Below are 18,321 nucleotides of genomic sequence, written 5' to 3' on the forward strand. Positions count from 1 at the left end.
TTGTTGTTTGTCTTTTGGATGGCAGCTATCCTTACTGGTGTGAGGTGATACCTCATTGTAGTTTTAATTTGCATTTCTCTGGTAATTAGCGATATGGAGCATCTTTTCATGTGTCTCTTGGCCATCTGTATTTCTTTTTTGGAGAACTGTCTGTTCAGTTCCTCTGCCCATTTTTTAATTGGGTTATTTGTTTTTTGTTTGTTGAGGCGTGTGAGCTCTTTATATATTCTGGACGTCAAGCCTTTATCAGATCTGTCATTTTCAAATATATTCTCCCATACTGTAGGGTTCCTTTTTGTTCTATTGATGGGGTCTTTCGCTGTACAGAAGCTTTTCAGCTTAATGTAGTCCCACTTGCTCATTTTTGCTGTTGTTTTCCTTGCCCGGGGAGATATGTTCAAGAAGAAGTCACTCATGTTTATGTCTAAGAGGTTTTTGCCTATGTTTTTTTCCAAGAGTTTAATGGTTTCATGACTTACATTCAGGTCTTTGATCCATTTTGAGTTTACCTTTGTATATGGGGTTAGACAATGGTCCAGTTTCATTCTCCTACATGTAGCTGTCCAGTTTTGCCAGCACCATCTGTTGAAGAGACTGTCATTTTGCCATTGTATGTCCATGGCACCTTTATCAAATATTAATTGACCATATATGTTTGGGTTAATTTCTGGGGTATCCTATCTGTTCCACTGGTCTGTGGCTCTGTTCTTGTGCCAGTACCAAATTGTCTTGATTACTATGGCTTTGTAGTAGAGCTTGAAGTTGGGGAGTGAGATCCCCCCTACTTTATTCTTCTTTTTCAGGATTGCTTTGGCTATTCGGGGTCTTTGGTGTTTCCATATGAATTTTTGAATTATTTGTTCCAATTCATTGAAGAATGTTGCTGGTAATTTGAGAGGGATTGCATCAAATCTGTATATTACTTTGGGCAGGAGGCCATTTTGACGATATTAATTCTTCCTAGCCATGAGCATGGGATGAGTTTCCATTTATTAGTGTCCCCTTTAATTTCTCTTAAGAGTGACTTGTAGTTTTCAGAGTATAAGTCTTTCACTTCTTTGGTTAGGTTTATTCCTAGGTATTTTATTCTTTTTGATGCAATGGTGAATGGAATTGTTTTCCTGATTTCTCTTTCTATTGATTCATTGTTAGTGTATAGGAAAGCTACAGATTTCTGTGTGTTAATTTTGTATCCTGCAACTTTGCTGTATTCCGATATCAGTTCTAGTAGTTTTGGAGTGGAGTCTTTAGGGTTTTTTATGTACAGTATCATATCATCTGCAAATAGTGACAGTTTAACTTCTTCTTTACCAATCTTGATTCTTTGTATTTCTTTGTTTTGTCTGATTGCCGTGGCTAGGACCTCCAGTACTATGTTAAATAACAGTGGGGAGAGTGGGCATCCCTGTCTGGTTCCCGATCTCAGACGAAATGCTTTCAGCTTCTCGCTGTTCAGTATAATGCTGGCTGTGGGTTTATCATATATGGCCTTTATTATGTTGAGGTACTTGCCCTCTATTCCCATTTTGCTGAGAGTTTTTATCATGAATGGATGTTGAATTTTGTCAAATGCTTTTTCAGCATCTATGGAGATGATCATGTGGTTTTTGTCTTTCTTTTTGTTGATGTGGTGGATGATGTTGATGGATTTTCGAATGTTGTACCATCCTTGCATCCCTGGGATGAACCCCTCTTGGTCATGGTGTATGATCCTTTTGATATACTGTTGAATTCTGTTTGCTAATATTTTATTGAGTATTTTTGCATCTACATTCATCAGGGATATTGGTCTGTAATTTTCTTTTTTGGTGGGGTCTTTGCCTGGTTTTGGTATTAGGGTGATGTTGGCCTCATAGAATGAGTTTGGGAGTATTCCCTCTTCTTCTATTTTGTGGAACACTTTAAGGAGAATGGATATTATGTCTTCTCTGTGTGTCTGATAAAATTCCGAGGTAAATCCGTCCGGCCCCGGGGATTTGTTCTTGGGTAGTTTTTTGATTACTGTTTCAATTTCTTTGCTCATAATTGGTTTGTTTAACTTTTGTGTTTCTTCCTTGGTCAGTCTTGGGAGGTTGTATTTTTCTAGGAAGTTGTCCATTTCTTCTAGGTTTTCCAGCTTGTTGGCATATAGGTTTTCATAGTAGTCTTTAATAATTCTTTGTATTTCTGTGGAGTCTGTCGTGATTTTTCCATTCTCATTTCTGATTATGTTGATTTGTGTTGACTCTCCTTTTCCCTTAATAAGTTGGGCTAGAGGCTTATCTATTTTGTTTATTTTCTCGAAGAACCAGCTCTTGGTTTCGTTGATTTTTGCTATTGTTTTATTCTTCTCAATTTTGTTTATTTCTTCTCTGATCTTTATTATGTCCCTCCTTCTGCTGACTTTAGGCCTCATTTGTTCTTCTTTTTCCAGGTTCGATAATTGTGATGTTGGACTATTCATTTGGGATTGTTCTTCCTTCTTCAAGTGTGCCTGGATTGCTATATACTTTCCTCTTAAGACTGCTTTCGCTGCATCCCACAGAAGTTGGGGGTTAGTGTTGTTGTTGTCATTTGTTTCTATATATTCCTTGATCTCTATTTTGATTTGTTCATTGATCCATTGATTATTTAGTTGCATGTTGTTAAGCCTCCATGTTTTTGTGAGCCTTTTTATTTTCTTTGTAGAATTTATTTCTACTTTCATACCTTTGTGGTCTGAAAAATTGGTTGGTAGAATTTCACTATTTTGGAATTTACTGAGGCTCTTTTTGTGAGCTAGTATGTGGTGTATTCTGGAGAATGTTCCATGTGCACTTGAGAAGAATGTATATCCTGTTGCTTTTGGATGTAGAGTTCTATAGATGTCTATTAGGTCCATCTGTTCTAGTGTGTTGTTCAGTGCCTGTGTGTCTTTACTTATTTTCTGCCCGGTGGATCTATCCTTTGGGGTGAGTTGTGTGTTGAAGTCTCCTACAATGAATGCATTGCAGTCTATTTCCCTCTTTAGTTCTGTTAGTATTTGCTTCACATATGCTGGTGCTCCTGTATTGGGTGCATATATATTTAGAATGGTTTATCCTCTTGTTGGACTGAGCCCTTTATCATTATGTAGTATCCTTCTTTATCTCTTGTTACTTTCTTTGTTTTGAAGTCTATTTTGTCTGATATTAGTACTGCAACCCCTGCTTTCTTCTCACTGTTGTTTGCCTGAAATATGTTTTTCCATCCCTTGACTTTTAGTCTATGCTTATCTTTGGGTTTAAGGTGAGTTTCTTGTAAGCAGCATATAGATGGGTCTTGCTTTTTTATCCATTCTATTACTCTGTGTCTTTTGATTGGTGCATTAAGTCCATTTACATTTAGGGTGACTATTGAGAAATATGTACTTATTGCCATTGCAGGCTTTAGATTCGTGGTTACCAAAGGTTCAAGGTTAGCTTCTTTAGTATCTTACTGCCTAACTTAGCTCGCTTATTGAGCTGTTATATACACTGTCTGGAGATTCTTTTCTTCTCTCCCTTCTTATTCCTCCTCCTCCATTCTTCATAAGTTGTGTGTTTTGTTCTGTGCTCTTTTTAGGCGTGCTCCCATTTAGAGCAGTCCCTGTAGGATGCCCTGTAGAGGTGGTTTGTGGGAAGCAAATTCCCTCAGCTTTTGATAGTCTGGGAATTTTTTAATCCCGCCATCATATTTAAATGATAGTCGTGCTGGATACAGTATCCTTGGTTCAAGGCCCTTCTGTTTCATTGCATTAAGTATATCATGCCATTTTCTTCTGGCCTGTAGGGTTTCTGTCGAGAAGTCTGATGTTAGCCTGATGGGTTTTCCTTTATAGGTGACCTTTTTCTCTCTAGCTGCCTTTAAAACTCTTTCCTTGTCCTTGATCCTTGCCATTTTAATTACTATGTGTCTTGGTGTTGTCCTCCTTGGATCCTTTCTGTTGGGAGTTCTGTGTAATTCCATGGTCTGTTCGATTATTTCCTCCCCCAGTTTAGGGAAGTTTTCAGCAATTATTTCTTCAAAGAGACTTTCTATCCCTTTTCCTCTTTCTTCTTCTTCTGGTACCCCTATAATACGAATATTATTCCTTTTGGCTTGGTCACATATTTCTCTTAGTGTTGTTTCATTCCTGGAGATCCTTTTATCTCTCTCTATGTCAGCTTCTATACGTTCCTGTTCTCTGGCTTCTATTCCTTCAATGGCCTCTTGCATCTTATCCATTCTGCTTATAAATCCTTCCAGGGATTGTTTCACTTCTGTGATGTCCTTCCTGACATCTGTGATCTCCTTCTGGACTTCATCCCACTGCTCTTGCATTTTTCTCTGCATCTCATCCCACTGCTCTTGCATTTTTCTCTGCATCTCATCCCATTGTCCTTGCAATTTTCTCTGCATCTATGTCAGCATGTTCATGATTTTTATTTTGAATTCTTTTTCAGGAGGACTAGTTAGGTCTGTCTCCCTCTCAGGTGTTGTCTCTGTGATCTTTGTCTGCCTGTAGTTTTGCCTTTTCATGGTGATAGAGATAGTTTGTCGAGCTGGTACAAGTGATCGTTGGAAGAGCTTCCCTTCTTGTTGGTTTGTGGCCCTCTCCTGGGAGAATAGTGACATCTAGTGGCTTGTGCTTGGCAGCTGTGCACAGACAGGGCTTCTGCTTCCTGCCCAGTTGCTATGGGGTTTATCTCCGCTGTTGCTGTGGGCTTGGCCTGGCTGGGGCTGTTCCTTCAAAATGGTGGAGCCCTGTTGGAGGGGGAGCGGCCGGGAGGCTATTTATCTCTGTATGGGGCCTCTGTGTTCCCTGCTGCCCAGGGGGTTAGAGTGCCCAGAGATCCCCAGATTCCCTGCCTCTGGTCTAAGTGATCTGTCCTGCCCCTTTAAGACTTCCAAAAAGCACTCTCCAAACCAAAACAACAACAGCAACAATGAGAGAGGGAACAGAAAGAAAAAAAAAGGAAAAAACACGTGATTTTTTTTTTTTTGTCCTCAGGTGCCAGTCCCAGGCACCCGCTCACTGGTCCTGCTGCCCTGTCTCCCTAGCACCAGGGTCCCTGTCCTTTCAAGGCTTCCATAAAGCACCCACCCACCGGTCCCGCAGGGAAAGAACTCTCAATATTCTTTGTCCTCAGGCACTGGTCCCAGGCACCCGATCACCAATCCCGCCGCCCTGCCTCCCTAGCACTGGGGTCCCTGTCCCTTTAAGGCTTCCAAAAAGCACTCTCCAAAAAGAGAGAAAAAAAGGGGAAAAATGCGCGATTTCCTCCGTCCTCAGGTGCCGGTCTCAGGCACCCGCCCACTGGTCCCACAGGGAAAAACGCGGAATATTCTTTGTCCTCAGGTGCCGGTCCCAGGCACCCGCTCACCAGTCCCACCGCCCTGCCTCCCTAGCACCGGGGTCCCTGTCTCTTTTAGGCTTCCAAAAAGCACTCGCAAAAAAGAGAAAAAAAAAAAGGGGAAAAACGCGCGATCCTCCGTCCTCAGGCGCCGGTCTCAGGCACCCACCCGCCGGTCCTGCAGGGAGAAACGCGGGATATTCTTTTTCCTCAGGTGCCGGTCCCAGGCACCTGCTCACCGGTCCCGCCACCCTGCCTCCATAGCAACGGGGCCCTGTCCCTTTAAGGCTTCCAAAAAGCACTTGCCAAAAGAAAACCGCTCCGGTTTCTTTCGACCCGCTGGGAGCCGGGGGGGAGGGGCGCTTGGGTCCCGCCGGGCCGGGGCTTGTATCTTACCCCCTTCGCAAGGCGCTGGGTTCTTGCAGGTGTGGATGTGGTCGGGATGTTGTCCTGTGTCCTGTGGTCTCTATTTTAGGAAGATTTTTCTTTGTTATATTTTCATAGCTCTATGTGTTTTTGGGAGGAGATTTCCACTGTTCTACTCACGCCGCCATCCTGGCTCCGCCCCGCTCCTTTTATGTTTTATACCCCATTATCAGTCCTCTCAAAACTCCAGTGCAGGCATTATCTTATATCTTCCTTTAAGAAATGGTATTTGACAAACCTTTCAAGAGGTTTGAAAATGATGCTGTTAACCATATTTGTGATTTCTTTCCATTGCTTTATCAATAAACATATAATAATAATACAGTGGGGTAAGATTAAGGGATAGCATGGTATAGTGATGTAAAATTCTGGATTATAATCTTGTTTCATATTTCCAATTGTGACTTTGGCCAAGTCTTTAAATCATTTTTCAGTTTGTTGATTCAAAGTAATAATGCCTTCCTATTCATGTCCTGCAATGATTAAATTAGCTAGTTCCTTTACATAAATATACGGTCATAGTCAAAGAACTTTAGAGAAGAAACAAACTTTCAAGGTAAAGGATTTTATAAACTTTATTCTGAAGCTTTGTCAACTACTTCTGAAGGAAAGTTACGAAGAACTGTAATACAGAAAACAAATAATATTGGGTTGCTCTGGTTGAAGTAAGAGTAGGGTCCATAGAGACTGCTGCCTGTTTGGTTTCCCCTCAGTTTTTCCCTGAGAGCCCAATATACCAGAGCTCAAACAAAGCACTGAGAAAATACTTTTTAAACAAATCAGTTATTAAGAAACTAGAGTATGTGTTAATTTTGAAGAAGATAGGGGCTTAATATTCATTATTATGGCTGTTACTGTTTTATGCATTTCTATTTTACTAATTGTCATTGATAGTAAAGCAAAACACATTTTACTACATTATATATATATCATGGAAGGCTCTTAAAACTTTTAGAAAATGAAGCTTTTAGGGCTACTAACAATAAGCATTTTGTAAATGTACTGATTCCTGTGCCAATAAGTAAAAGTTAAAAAAATAAACCTACCTATTGTTATTGAGTCAAATGATCCCTTTATATTTACTTCCTATCCAGTTAGACCTCTTTTTTATGATTCAGAGAGCTCAACCTCAGATGACAACATGCAGCATTTTTTGTGTTGTCTTTGCCATAAGCAGTGGTATGAACACACTTTTTAATATAGAATGTTCATATTATGGTAGACTGCTGATTTTAAAAAAGACATGCATTTCCAAAGTAAACTTTAGAGTTGTAGCCAGTGAAGAAATTAAGGCTAACTGGCCCACATATTCATGTAAAATTTTGATTTCATTACAAGGTGTTCTAACCATATTCTGATGCTTCCTCTTTTATTATTATTATTATTATTATATATTTTTTGTGTCATTAACCTACAACTACATGAAGAACATTATGTTTACTAGGCTCCGCCCTTCACCAAGTCCCCCCGACAAACCCCATTACAGTCACTGTCCATCAGCATAGTAAGATGCTGTAGAATCACTACTTGTCTTTTCTGTGTTGCACAGCTCTCCCCGTGCCCCCCCCACATTATACATGCTAATCATAATGCCCCCCATTTTTCCCCCACCCTTTCCCTCCCTTCCCACCCATCCTCCCCAGTCCCTTTCCCTTTGGTAACTGTTAGTCCATTTTGGGTTCTGTGATTCTGCTGCTGTTTTGTTCCTTCAGTTTTTCTTTGTTCTTATACTCCACGTATGAGTAAAATCATTTCGTACTTGTCTTTCTCCACCTGGCTTATTTCACTGAGCATAATACCCTCTAGCTCCATCCATGTTGTTGCAAATGGTAGGATTTGTTTTCTTCTTATGGCTGAATAATATTCTATTGTGTATATGTACCACATCTTCTTTATCCATTCATCTACTGATGGACACTTAGGTTGCTTCCATTTCTTGGCTTTTGTAAATAGTGCTGCAATAAACATGGGGTGCATCTGTGTTTTTCAAACTGGGCTGCTGTATTCTTAGCGTAAATTCCTAGACGTGGAATTCCTGGGTCAAATGGTATTTCTATTTTGTGATGCTTCCTTTTTTAAAAGAGCTTTATTGATACATTATTTGCACTTGTTCAAGTTCACCTATTAAATGTGTGAAAGTCAGTGGGCTTTAATATATTTACAGAGTTGTGCAACCATTACCATATTTCAATTTTAGAATATTTTCATCACCCTTCCAAAATACCTTGTACCCATTAACCCTTTCTTCCCACTCCTTTCCCTAGAGAATCACTTTTCTATTTTTCATTTCTATGGATTTGCCTATTTCTTTTAAAAGGTAGCATATAATATGTGGTCTTTTATTATTGGCTTCCTAGCATTTGTTTATCTTGTAACAAATTAGTACTCCATGCTCTTTCTTTGATAAATAATATTCCATTGTATGGATATTACACATTTTGTTTATCCATTCATCAGTTGATTGACATTTGGATTGTTTCCACTTTTTGGCTATTATGAAAAATGTTTCTTGAATTGTTTGTATGGACATCTGTTCTCATTTCCTTTGGATAGATATCTAGTGGTAGAATTCCTGGGTCATAGGATAATTCTATTTTTAACATTCTGAAGAGCTGCCACCCTATTTTCCAAAATGCTGCATTAATTTATATTCCCACCAGCAATGTATGAAAGTTCCAGTTTCTCTACATTCTCCCAACACTTGTTGTCTCTTTTTGTTTGTAGCCATTCTGGTGGGTATAGTTCACTATCTGGTAAATCCAGTGTTTCTTGAGCAGACCCATACAGGCCTATAGATATGTTCTGGGGGATCTAAGAATTTTCTCTCATAATTTACTTTTTTAAAAAAAATTTCCATGTTGATGCTAACATTGAAAAAAAAGCAGTGGAACGATACTGTAATAAATCATTTGGGTGACTGACCACCCTATAAGCAAGGACTGCCATACTATTTCACTGTTCACATTTAGCTGGTACTTAAAAGTCCATTGGCATCAAGAAATAAAACTTGGAATTTTTCATATGCTAATGGGAATAGAGGAGGAATAATTATATAAATTATGTATTTCTGCCAGGAGGCAGCCAAATTTTATTTTGCTTCTATTTATGCTGTAGGGAGCAGAACTATTTGAATATAGAGAAATGGCTAAATAATTGAGTCATCACAGCATTAAGGAATGATAAAAGCAAAAGAACTTAATCTATAGCAGTGACCCTGATTACAATAACTATCATATTTGACTTTTTTAGCTGTGATTTGATTTTAATAAAAGACTATTATGGTGAATGGTGATACAACTCTTTTTCTTTGTGTTTTTTCTTTTTTTGGTGTTTATATAAAAATTATTTTGGTTTATAATTATAAAATTCCAGTTGTATGTTTATACACTTAAAAGCAATATTGTACTTAAAAAGTAACTTAAACAAACATTTAGGAATCATGATGATTTGTTTCTGTATCTTTAGGTTTCATGCCATTGGCTCTTTGTTTTTAGTTAGGCCTATATGCTGTGTCCTGTGAGATTATATTTTAAATCAAGTTTGTATTTTCACTTATTTAAAGCATAATTTAAGTAATGTTGTTAATTATTTATATTAAAAGCTATCCTACTATAAAGAAGGTATTGAGAAATGATTTGTAAAAGTACATTAACACATTTTTCACAATTTTGTTTTATTTTCACTTTTATGATAACTTTTAATTCCACAGATAATCAATATGCATTTCCAAGGCTTTTGGCTATATTTGGGTCTTTTAGTAATCTCAGTTAATGCAGAATTTATGGATGATGGTGTTGAGATGGAAGACTTTGAGGAAAATTCAAAAGAAATTGATGCTAATGAAGGTGAACTCTCCTCAGAGGTAAGGTTATTGAAAAATGAGATGTAAATTATTCCTTTATAGGGTATGCAGTAGTGACTGATCTCTTAAGATTCACTTCAGTTCTACTGGTCTTCATTTTCTAAATAAATAGAAAAACACTGCATTTTTCCTATATTTGTTTCTGTGTTTTTTAGAGTGCTCATGTCCCACAGAAATTTGTGTATGACACCTAACAGTTTTATTACCAAATAAACATGAGGAAGGTTTTTGCAATTGAAATAGGGGTTCATTAGTAGGCTAAAGAGGACTGAGTTCTTCCAGTTTTCAGTCTTATTTCTGACACTGCCAACTCTCCTCAGGTAAGAGAAAAGGTGGTATAGCTTGTAGTTTACCTAGAATTGCAGTAAGTAGCTTTTTAAAATTTATCTGAGGAAAGAAATGTTTAAGAGGAGGATGAACTAGAAAGGGAAGTGATGATGAGGTAGGCATTCAGTAAGGCTCGCCTGTGTTACTGTCCTAGAATTGCTAAGATGTGGTGACTAACAGAAGTCTGAAAAACTTCCCAGAGATTTTTGTACATCTTGACAATCCATAAGAGCTTTTACATTGACAGATAATCAGATCTAAAACTGGGACAACCAGAACATTTTTTTTCAGAAATATTTTGGTGGTGAGAAAGCATCAATTACATTTACTAGCCACTGCTCAAAGGGCCAAGGAGAATAATATATATTTATAGAATCCTTTGCCTCACTTCCTTTTGGAGTTTTTATTTGCCTATGTAAGTGTTGTTCAGCTGATGGAAGTGAATATTCTTTCTCTGGTTGAATATTAAGCTCCCCAGGACATTACTTTCAAAACTTTGTTCTATGATCCACAGAAAGTAAGCAATCAAAGTGCTAATGGCTGACTTAGATGCAGCTACCACAAGGGCCTCTGAGGTTATACTTCAAAAGGATTGGCAGATGGCCACCACTCTTAACTGTACTTGGGGATAATTTGAAAAGATGGTAAGGAGTAGGAAAGAACAATTTTTGATGCTTCTAATTTGATAGCACAAGTAATGTAATAGGTAAAGTATAAATAAAAGGCAAAATCAAGTGCTGGTGATTAAAAGGGTGCTCTAACAGAAGGAAGCCTCCTGTAACACCACTGACCCTATTGCCAATCCATGAAAATATGGAGAATAGTAAGGTTGTAATTGAGTAAACTTCATAGAAGATTAGTAACTGTGAGAGCAGGGTCTTGATCCTGTTAGTAATTATTGAATTTTAATTACTTATTTTCCTCCCTTAGGCAGGGTAGGAGATGTGAAAATAGAAATAGTATTGCTGCATCCTTTTTTCTAAAGGCTGAAAGAAAAAAAATCTCCTAATTAACCAAATAGACAAAATCAGAAAAGCTGATTCAGAAAGGACCTAGACTGGCCTGTTGAACAAAATCATTCATCATCAACTCAAACTACATTTTAATGATTTGTCAATAAGTTACCTTTAGGCTTTTAAATTATTTTGTTGGTGTGTTCTATATAGTGTAGTGGTTAAGTTGTATGTACTTTGGAGCCAGATAGCCTGGCCTCATATCTACAAGTGTCTTAACTGTGTGACATGAGTAAGTTACTTTGCCTCTCTCCTACAGTTTTATCATATGTGAAATGGATAAAATAATAGTACTTCTCTCAGACGTATGAGGATTGAAAGACCCACCATATTCCCACCATTGCCACATCATCATTATCATCATCACAGCAGCTCACACTGCCATGGCACTTGGAATAGTGCTTTGCAGATAATGGCTTTGCAGTGCTCTCTCTCTCTCTGTTGATCCTTTTCTTCTCTGGGTTCCTAATCTCTCAAAATGGTATCATCCTCCTCTAGATGTGTAATGTGAAATAAGGGTTAATTTTAAACTAGCCCACAGGCTTACAGGGTTTTTCATCTTTCTTGATTTTGGTCATGCCATTTCCTTTGTTTCTAACAAATTTTATCTCCAAATATTGTCACTGTTAGAGTTCTTTCAAGGCCATGTCAACTGTGCCATGAGGCCTTCTCTAATGACTTCTTCCCATTCCTCCTGTATTAGAAGGCATCAGTGTATTCTCTTTGCACAGATAGTACTTTTCCTCCATCATTGTATCTCTTATATTCTCTTGTATCTTATCACTGATAGAATACAAGGTTTTGACATGAGACCAGGTCAGTTTATCTAAATTACCTGTGTGTACAATATACATACTAGGTTCTGAACCAGTGAGATCATTTCAAATATTTGTGAAGATGAACAATTTTAGACTCTTAAAAATCTATTTATTTTCTAGATTAAATACAAGACACCTCAACCTATAGGAGAAGTATATTTTACAGAAACTTTTGATAGTGGAAGGTTGACTGGGTGAGTATTCATTCAAGAAAATGCTTGAATTGATTAGCTTTTTTGAAGTTACTGGTTATTGCCCTATGAAAATGTCCTTTACTACAGAATTATAAAAAATGTTGATGTGCTTTATTTGACAATGTTTAGCCAGGACCTTAACACATTCTGTTACTGATAGAAATGTTTAATTCAGTTATTCATTTATATTAAAGAAAATACAAATGAATTATAAAAGTAAAGTGAAAATTTATAACATGTCTTCATTCCTTAGGACAGATATTAATATTTAATTATAGATGACAAATTCAAGTTACTCTTCCATGCTCAATAATGGTTAAGGCAATAAAAGTTATTATTTGTTGATTATTACATGCTAGACACTGTCCTAAGCAGGTTGCTAAGTACTATCTTTACCTCCATTTTACAGGTGAGGAAACTGAGACTTAATGTATCTTTCCTATGGCCCTATAGCTAGTAAATTGCAGATACCAAATTTGAGTTAACTCTAGCCTTGAGGATTATATGTATGCAACCTTATTTAGTCTCTAAGTATTTATTTGTTTTTGAATGAGAAGTGACTGTTGTGTAATCTTTTGTTGTGTATCTAATATGTATTGTAACTAAATTGCTGGTTTTTACTTGTAATGATATATATTTGCTTTCACCTTTATTTGTAGGTGGGTTTTATCAAAAGCAAAGAAAGATGATACAGATGTGGAGATTTCTATATATGATGGTAAAATATTTATTTAAATACTCTATATAGCCAGTATGACCCAGAGTTCACCAGCTTTTAAGATTGTATTTCTGTTAAATTTATGGGCTCTGAGGCCCCATCTGGCTTCACAATAGAATGTTCAGTCTTTTATCTTGTCTGCTTTCCTCTATTTCTGGAAGTCCCTGGCTGATCCATACTGAAGCCACCACCCACTTTTCTAACACTGAAAAGCTGGATTTTCACTGCACCACAGTGAGCCATTGCATTTCCTGAAGTTGCACTTCTAAGGCTGCTATTGCAGCATCCCAAGCATGGGCACACCTCGATCAAGTTATGACTGTGGTTAGATTCTCCTTGCAGAAGGATAATTTATGAGAGCTACAAATATCTGTGGCTCCTTCTGGAGCCCACATTCCTAGTCTTACATCCATTATAATTGGGTCTCTGGTAGGATTATCTTCAGGCTTTGCTATTAGGAGAACTGTCCCATATGCAAGGGTCATCTTTTCTTCCCTGGACTTTCCTGGAGTATGACAAAAGAATCTCTTCCTCCTCCTCAATTGTTATATCCTAAAGCAAGGTCAGCTTCTTCTCAAAGTGGTAGTGGGAATTTTCTCTCTAAGGGGACCTCATATCTGTAAGGATGTGACCTCACACTCAGACCCCAACAGGCAGTTATATGAGAACAGTAGATAACAGCATATGTAGAATGTCAGATTACTTGCTTTTCATAGTTTGTTTTTGCATGTCTTCCTTTGCAGTGTTCTCCATCCCAACAAATGCTTATGTACTCCAAAAATATTCTACAATATACAAAAACAAGCAATACAGCATCTGATCTAAATCCTTTTAGAGAAAAGAATAATTTTCCCTAGGGAAGCAGGTAGTCTGCAGAGATAGAACATTACTTAAAATATACCCACAGAAATACACATTATCAAACAGAATGCTTGGCTTAAAACATATATGTTTAGGTTACTTTACAATTTTTTTTGCCCAAGAACATTGGGCAGATACTTGCTTAACATTCATATTTTAGAAGAATTCATTGATGGGGAGTTACCCTAAAAATTAAGATACGGTCTTGTCTTATGAGTGAGTTTGTCTCTAATTATTGCTGGACAAAAGTGGCTTTTAGTGTTAAAATGAATTTTTTCTTCAGCTTAAAATTACAAATCAAACAAGCAAGCAAAAAACAGACTTCTTAAGCACCCAAGTTTGGTCTGTAGTCTTATTAAACATAAATAAATACCCACAAAAACAATTTTCTAGCATACTAGATTTACTGTGGTTTCTGGCTTTTTCAATTTCTTGAAAGCAACTGAAAAATATGGAATGTCTGAAAGGTCTAGATCCTGAAAATGGTATTTTGGATATTGATAACAGCAGTATTTTCTAGTGGTTAGTTGAGACCAGTATCAGATTTCTTTGCAAGGATATTTTGTATTCACAACAGTTAGATGGCTTCTGTCAAGTGCCACTTGAGTACAACTCATTCCAAAGTCTAAGGAATAAGCAAACGTGCATACATTGGACTGAGATACAGTATTTGCATTTGGAGTAGACATATTTAAGTATTTAAAGTTACCTTATTAATAGAAGTATAGATGTTTAATAAATATCAGTCATTTAAGTCACCAACTTTCATGATGTCTTATAAAACTGTGTGAATTCTTTTTGAAGATTTATTTACATCAGGATTTGTTTTCCCTGGTTGTATCTAGAATTTGGGTAAATGGTTAATAAAAAGCTATTATTTATTTGAAGTTGGGAAAACCTCTTGCTAATGAGGAATAATTATCTTGTCACAAGTTTTATAAAATTAAACTGCTAGACAGTACCTTTTTTTCCTTTATTTATTTATTTATAATTTTGTTATCATTAATCTACAATTACATAAAAAACATTATGTTTACTAGGTTCTCCCCTACCCCAAGTCCCCCCAACAAACCCCCTTACAGTCACTGTCCATCAGCATAGTAAGACGTTGTAGAATCACTACTTGTCTTCTCTGTGTTGCACAGCCCTCCCCATTCCTCCCCACCACATTACATGCTAATCACAATACCCCCTTTCTTCTTCCCTGCCCTTATCCCTCACTACCCTCCCATTCTCCCCAGTCTCTTTCCCTTTAGTAACTGTTAGTCCATTCTTGGGTTCTGTGATGCTGCTGCTGTTTTGTTCCTTCAGTTTTTCCTTTGTTCTTATACTCCACAGATGAGTGAAATCATTTGGTATTTGTCTTTCTCCACTTGGCTTATTTCACTGAGCATAATACCCTCTAGCTCCATCCATGTTGTTGCAAATGGTAGGATTTGTTTTCTTCTTAAGGCTGAATAATATTCCATTGTGTATATGTACCACATCTTCTTTATCCATTCATCTACTGATGGACACTTAGGTTGCTTCCATTTATTGGCTCTTGTAAATAGTGCTGTGATAAACATAGGGGTGCATCTGTTCATGAAGAAGTCACTAATGTTTATGTCCAAGAGATTTTTGCCCATGTTTTCTTCTAAGAGTTTTATGGTTTCATGACTTATATTCAGGTCTTTCATCCATTTTGAATTTACTTTTGTGTATGGGGTTAGACAGTGATCCAGTTTCATTCTCTTACATGTAGCTATCCAGTTCTGCCAGCACCATCTGTTGAAGAGACTGTCATTTCCCCATTGTATGCCCATGGCTCCTTTATCAAATATTAATTGACCATATATGTTTGGGTTAATGTCTGGAGTCTCTAGTCTGTTCCACTGGTCTGTGGTTCTGTTCTTGTGCCAGTACCAAATTGTCTTGATTACTATGGCTTTGTAGTACAGCTTCAAGTTGAGGAGTGAGATCCTCCCCACTTTATTCTTCTTTCTCAGGATTGCTTTGGCTATTCAGGTCTTTGGTGTTTCCATATGAATTTTTGAACTATTTGTTCCAGTTCGTTGAAGAATGTTGTTGGTAATTTGATAGGGATTGCATCAAATCTGTATATTGCTTTGGGCAGGATGGCCATTTTGACAATATTAATTCTTCCTAGCCAAGAGCATGGGATGAGTTTCCATTTGTTAGTATCTTTAATTTCTCTTAAGAGTATCTTATAGTTTTCAGGGTATAGGTCTTTCACTTCTTTGGTTAGGTTTATTCCTAGGTATTTTATTCTTTTTGATGCAATTGTGAATGGAATTATTTTCCTGATTTCTCTTTCTATTGGTTCATTCTTAGTGTATAGGAAAGCCCCAGATTTCTGTGTGTTAATTTTGTATCCTGCAACTGTGCTGTATTCTGGTATCAGTTCTAGTAGTTTTGGAGTGGAGTCTTTAGGGTTTTTTATGTACAATATCATATCATCTGCAAATAGTGACAGTTTAACTTCTTCTTTACCAATCTGGATTCCTTCTATTTCTTTGTTTTGTCTAATTGCCGTGGCTAGGAATTCCAGTACTATGTTAAATAACAATGGGGAGAGTGGGCATCCCTGTCTTGTTCCCCATCTCAGAGGAAAAGCTTTCAGCTTCTCACTGTTCAGTATAATGTTGGCTGTGGGTTTATCATATATGGCCTTTATTTTGTTGAGGTACTTGCCCTCTATACCCATTTTGCTGAGAGTTTTTATCATGTGGATGTTGACTTTTGTCAAATGCTTTTTCAGCATCTATGCAGATGATCATGTGGTTTTTGTCCTTCTTTTTGTTGATGTGGTGGATGATGTTGATGGATTTTCAAATTTTGTACCATCCTTGCATCCCTGGGATGAATCCCACTTGGTCATGGTGTATGATCTTTTGATATATTTTTGAATTCAGTTTGCTAATATTTTGTTAAGTATTTTTGCATCTATATTCATCAGGGATATTGGTCTGTAATTTTCTTTTTTTGGTGGGGTCTTTGCCTGGTTTTGAATAGTACCTTTTTCACAGCTGATAAATGTATGTGTGTAATTGCAAAAAGTCAGCATAGCTTTAAAAATCCTTTACTACAAATATCCTTAAAATCCTAAAGTTGCCAATCTTAAAAAAAGACCTTTTTGTTTTCGTAAAACTGTAGGTTACTACTACTAATAATAGAATACATCATCAATGTGAGAGAAGAAAAATCAAATAAATTCATCTTTTTTTAGAAAAATATAACTAAACTGTGAGGACGGAAGGAAAAGAAACCTGAAAAGTTTTTTAAATACATTTGTAAAAGCCCAATAAAGTCTGCAGAATGATAGACCAAAAAATACCTCTCTCTAATTCATAACTGCTCAGGTTCTTGCACTGTTGTGGTTTTTTAAATAGAAATAAAATAATAAAGAGAAACAGTGATTCAAAAATACCTGTTGATAAATATTTCAAGTGTGCACAGTACTGGAAAATAAGCCTGTTTTTGCTAAGGTGAATTTCCTTAGAATAGGCAATACCTATTATTCTCAAAACTAGAACATTTTATCCAAATTAATCTAAGTTGGTTATTTTCACTTCTAGAAAGAAGTAAGGAGAGAAGTCCTGATGTATGACTTTGGGCTATAATCAGTCCACCTAGCTTTGTGTTATATATAGCCTGTGATCTAATTTCTGGTGCTTCCTGATCTTAAACATGGGAGGTTCCAGCCTAGAGGAGGGTTAACTTGGCAGTGTTACAGCTTAATGCTCATCTTGTACATGCTCCATTCTTGGCCAAAAGTTCGAGAGCTGACCGGCTTAGCCTGGGAAGGGTGGCTGCAATTCATGTTTACTGGGCATACAATTTTCAAAATAAAATTTAATTCCCCACAATAACTTCTGCAAAGTAAGAAAAGTAGCTGATGAATACCAGATATTTCAAAATAAATAGAATGAGGCAAACTGCTCATTTTGTGCTGAGGATGCTCTTTGTCTCCTGTCCTATGTAACTTTAAAATATCTCATTTTAAAAATAAGTCTTGATAAACTCTATGAGAAAAAGCAATTTTGTAATTTCATTGATTAAAAAGTCTTTCAGAGAAATCCCAGCTAAGCTAGTTTTAGAAGTGCTTTAATCAAATGCTGTAGTGTTTGTTTTTTATTACTTTCCACAATTTTACCTAAGAAAATGAACCCTTTCATAAGAGAAGAACAGGCATACATACAGTTGCAGATATATTTCTTGATTTAAAAATTTCTTTTATTTTAAAACAAATAAGCCTTCTTGGAAGTGTTGCCACTGCTGATGAATAATTCTTAAGTCATTGCTTTTGGCTTTAGCTTAATTTGCCTTGCTTTTTATTTTAGGAAGATGGGAAATAGAAGAATTGAAAGAAAACCGAGTACCAGGTGACAGAGGACTGGTATTAAAATCTAGAGCAAAGCACCATGCAATATCTGCTATATTAGCAAAGCCCTTCAAATTTGCTGATAAACCTTTGATAGTTCAGTAAGTTTTATTATGTTTTTGAATACTTTTTCTGATACTTGTATGAGTTTTGTATAATTTGACTTCTGAAGATAGCTATAATGGGTATAAAATGGTCATAAAAATCCAGATTTTCCTTTTCAGTTTTACTTAAATACACAGTACTGTATACACACAAACACCCTGAGGTGTTTTAAGTAAAAAGCAGTTTAAAAAAAAAAGCCTATAATATATAGTACAATAAACAATTCTGCCACATTAACTATATAATGCATACTAAAATCACCATTTTTTTAACTCTTCTCTTAAAATTACTTGCTATTAAG

At 36.7% G+C, this 18,321-nt stretch overlaps 1 protein-coding gene across 3 annotated transcripts in view; it reads left to right on the forward strand.

Annotated features, from left to right (window-relative positions):
• Positions 1-18,321, forward strand: part of CLGN (calmegin) — a 71,393-nt gene that overhangs the window by 15,859 nt on the left and 37,213 nt on the right. For all 3 annotated transcript variants that reach the window (XM_073237020.1, XM_073237019.1, XM_036998763.2), the window contains 4 exons: positions 9,448-9,600; positions 11,879-11,952; positions 12,612-12,670; positions 17,875-18,016. In XM_073237020.1, coding sequence (XP_073093121.1) covers positions 9,457-9,600; positions 11,879-11,952; positions 12,612-12,670; positions 17,875-18,016 — 419 coding nt within the window. In that variant the 5' untranslated portion in view covers positions 9,448-9,456. The remainder of the gene's footprint in view (positions 1-9,447; positions 9,601-11,878; positions 11,953-12,611; positions 12,671-17,874; positions 18,017-18,321) is intronic.

The sequence above is a fragment of the Manis javanica genome, chromosome 5, assembly GCF_040802235.1.
Source record: "Manis javanica isolate MJ-LG chromosome 5, MJ_LKY, whole genome shotgun sequence".
In the NCBI taxonomy this organism is placed as follows: Eukaryota; Metazoa; Chordata; class Mammalia; order Pholidota; family Manidae; genus Manis; species Manis javanica.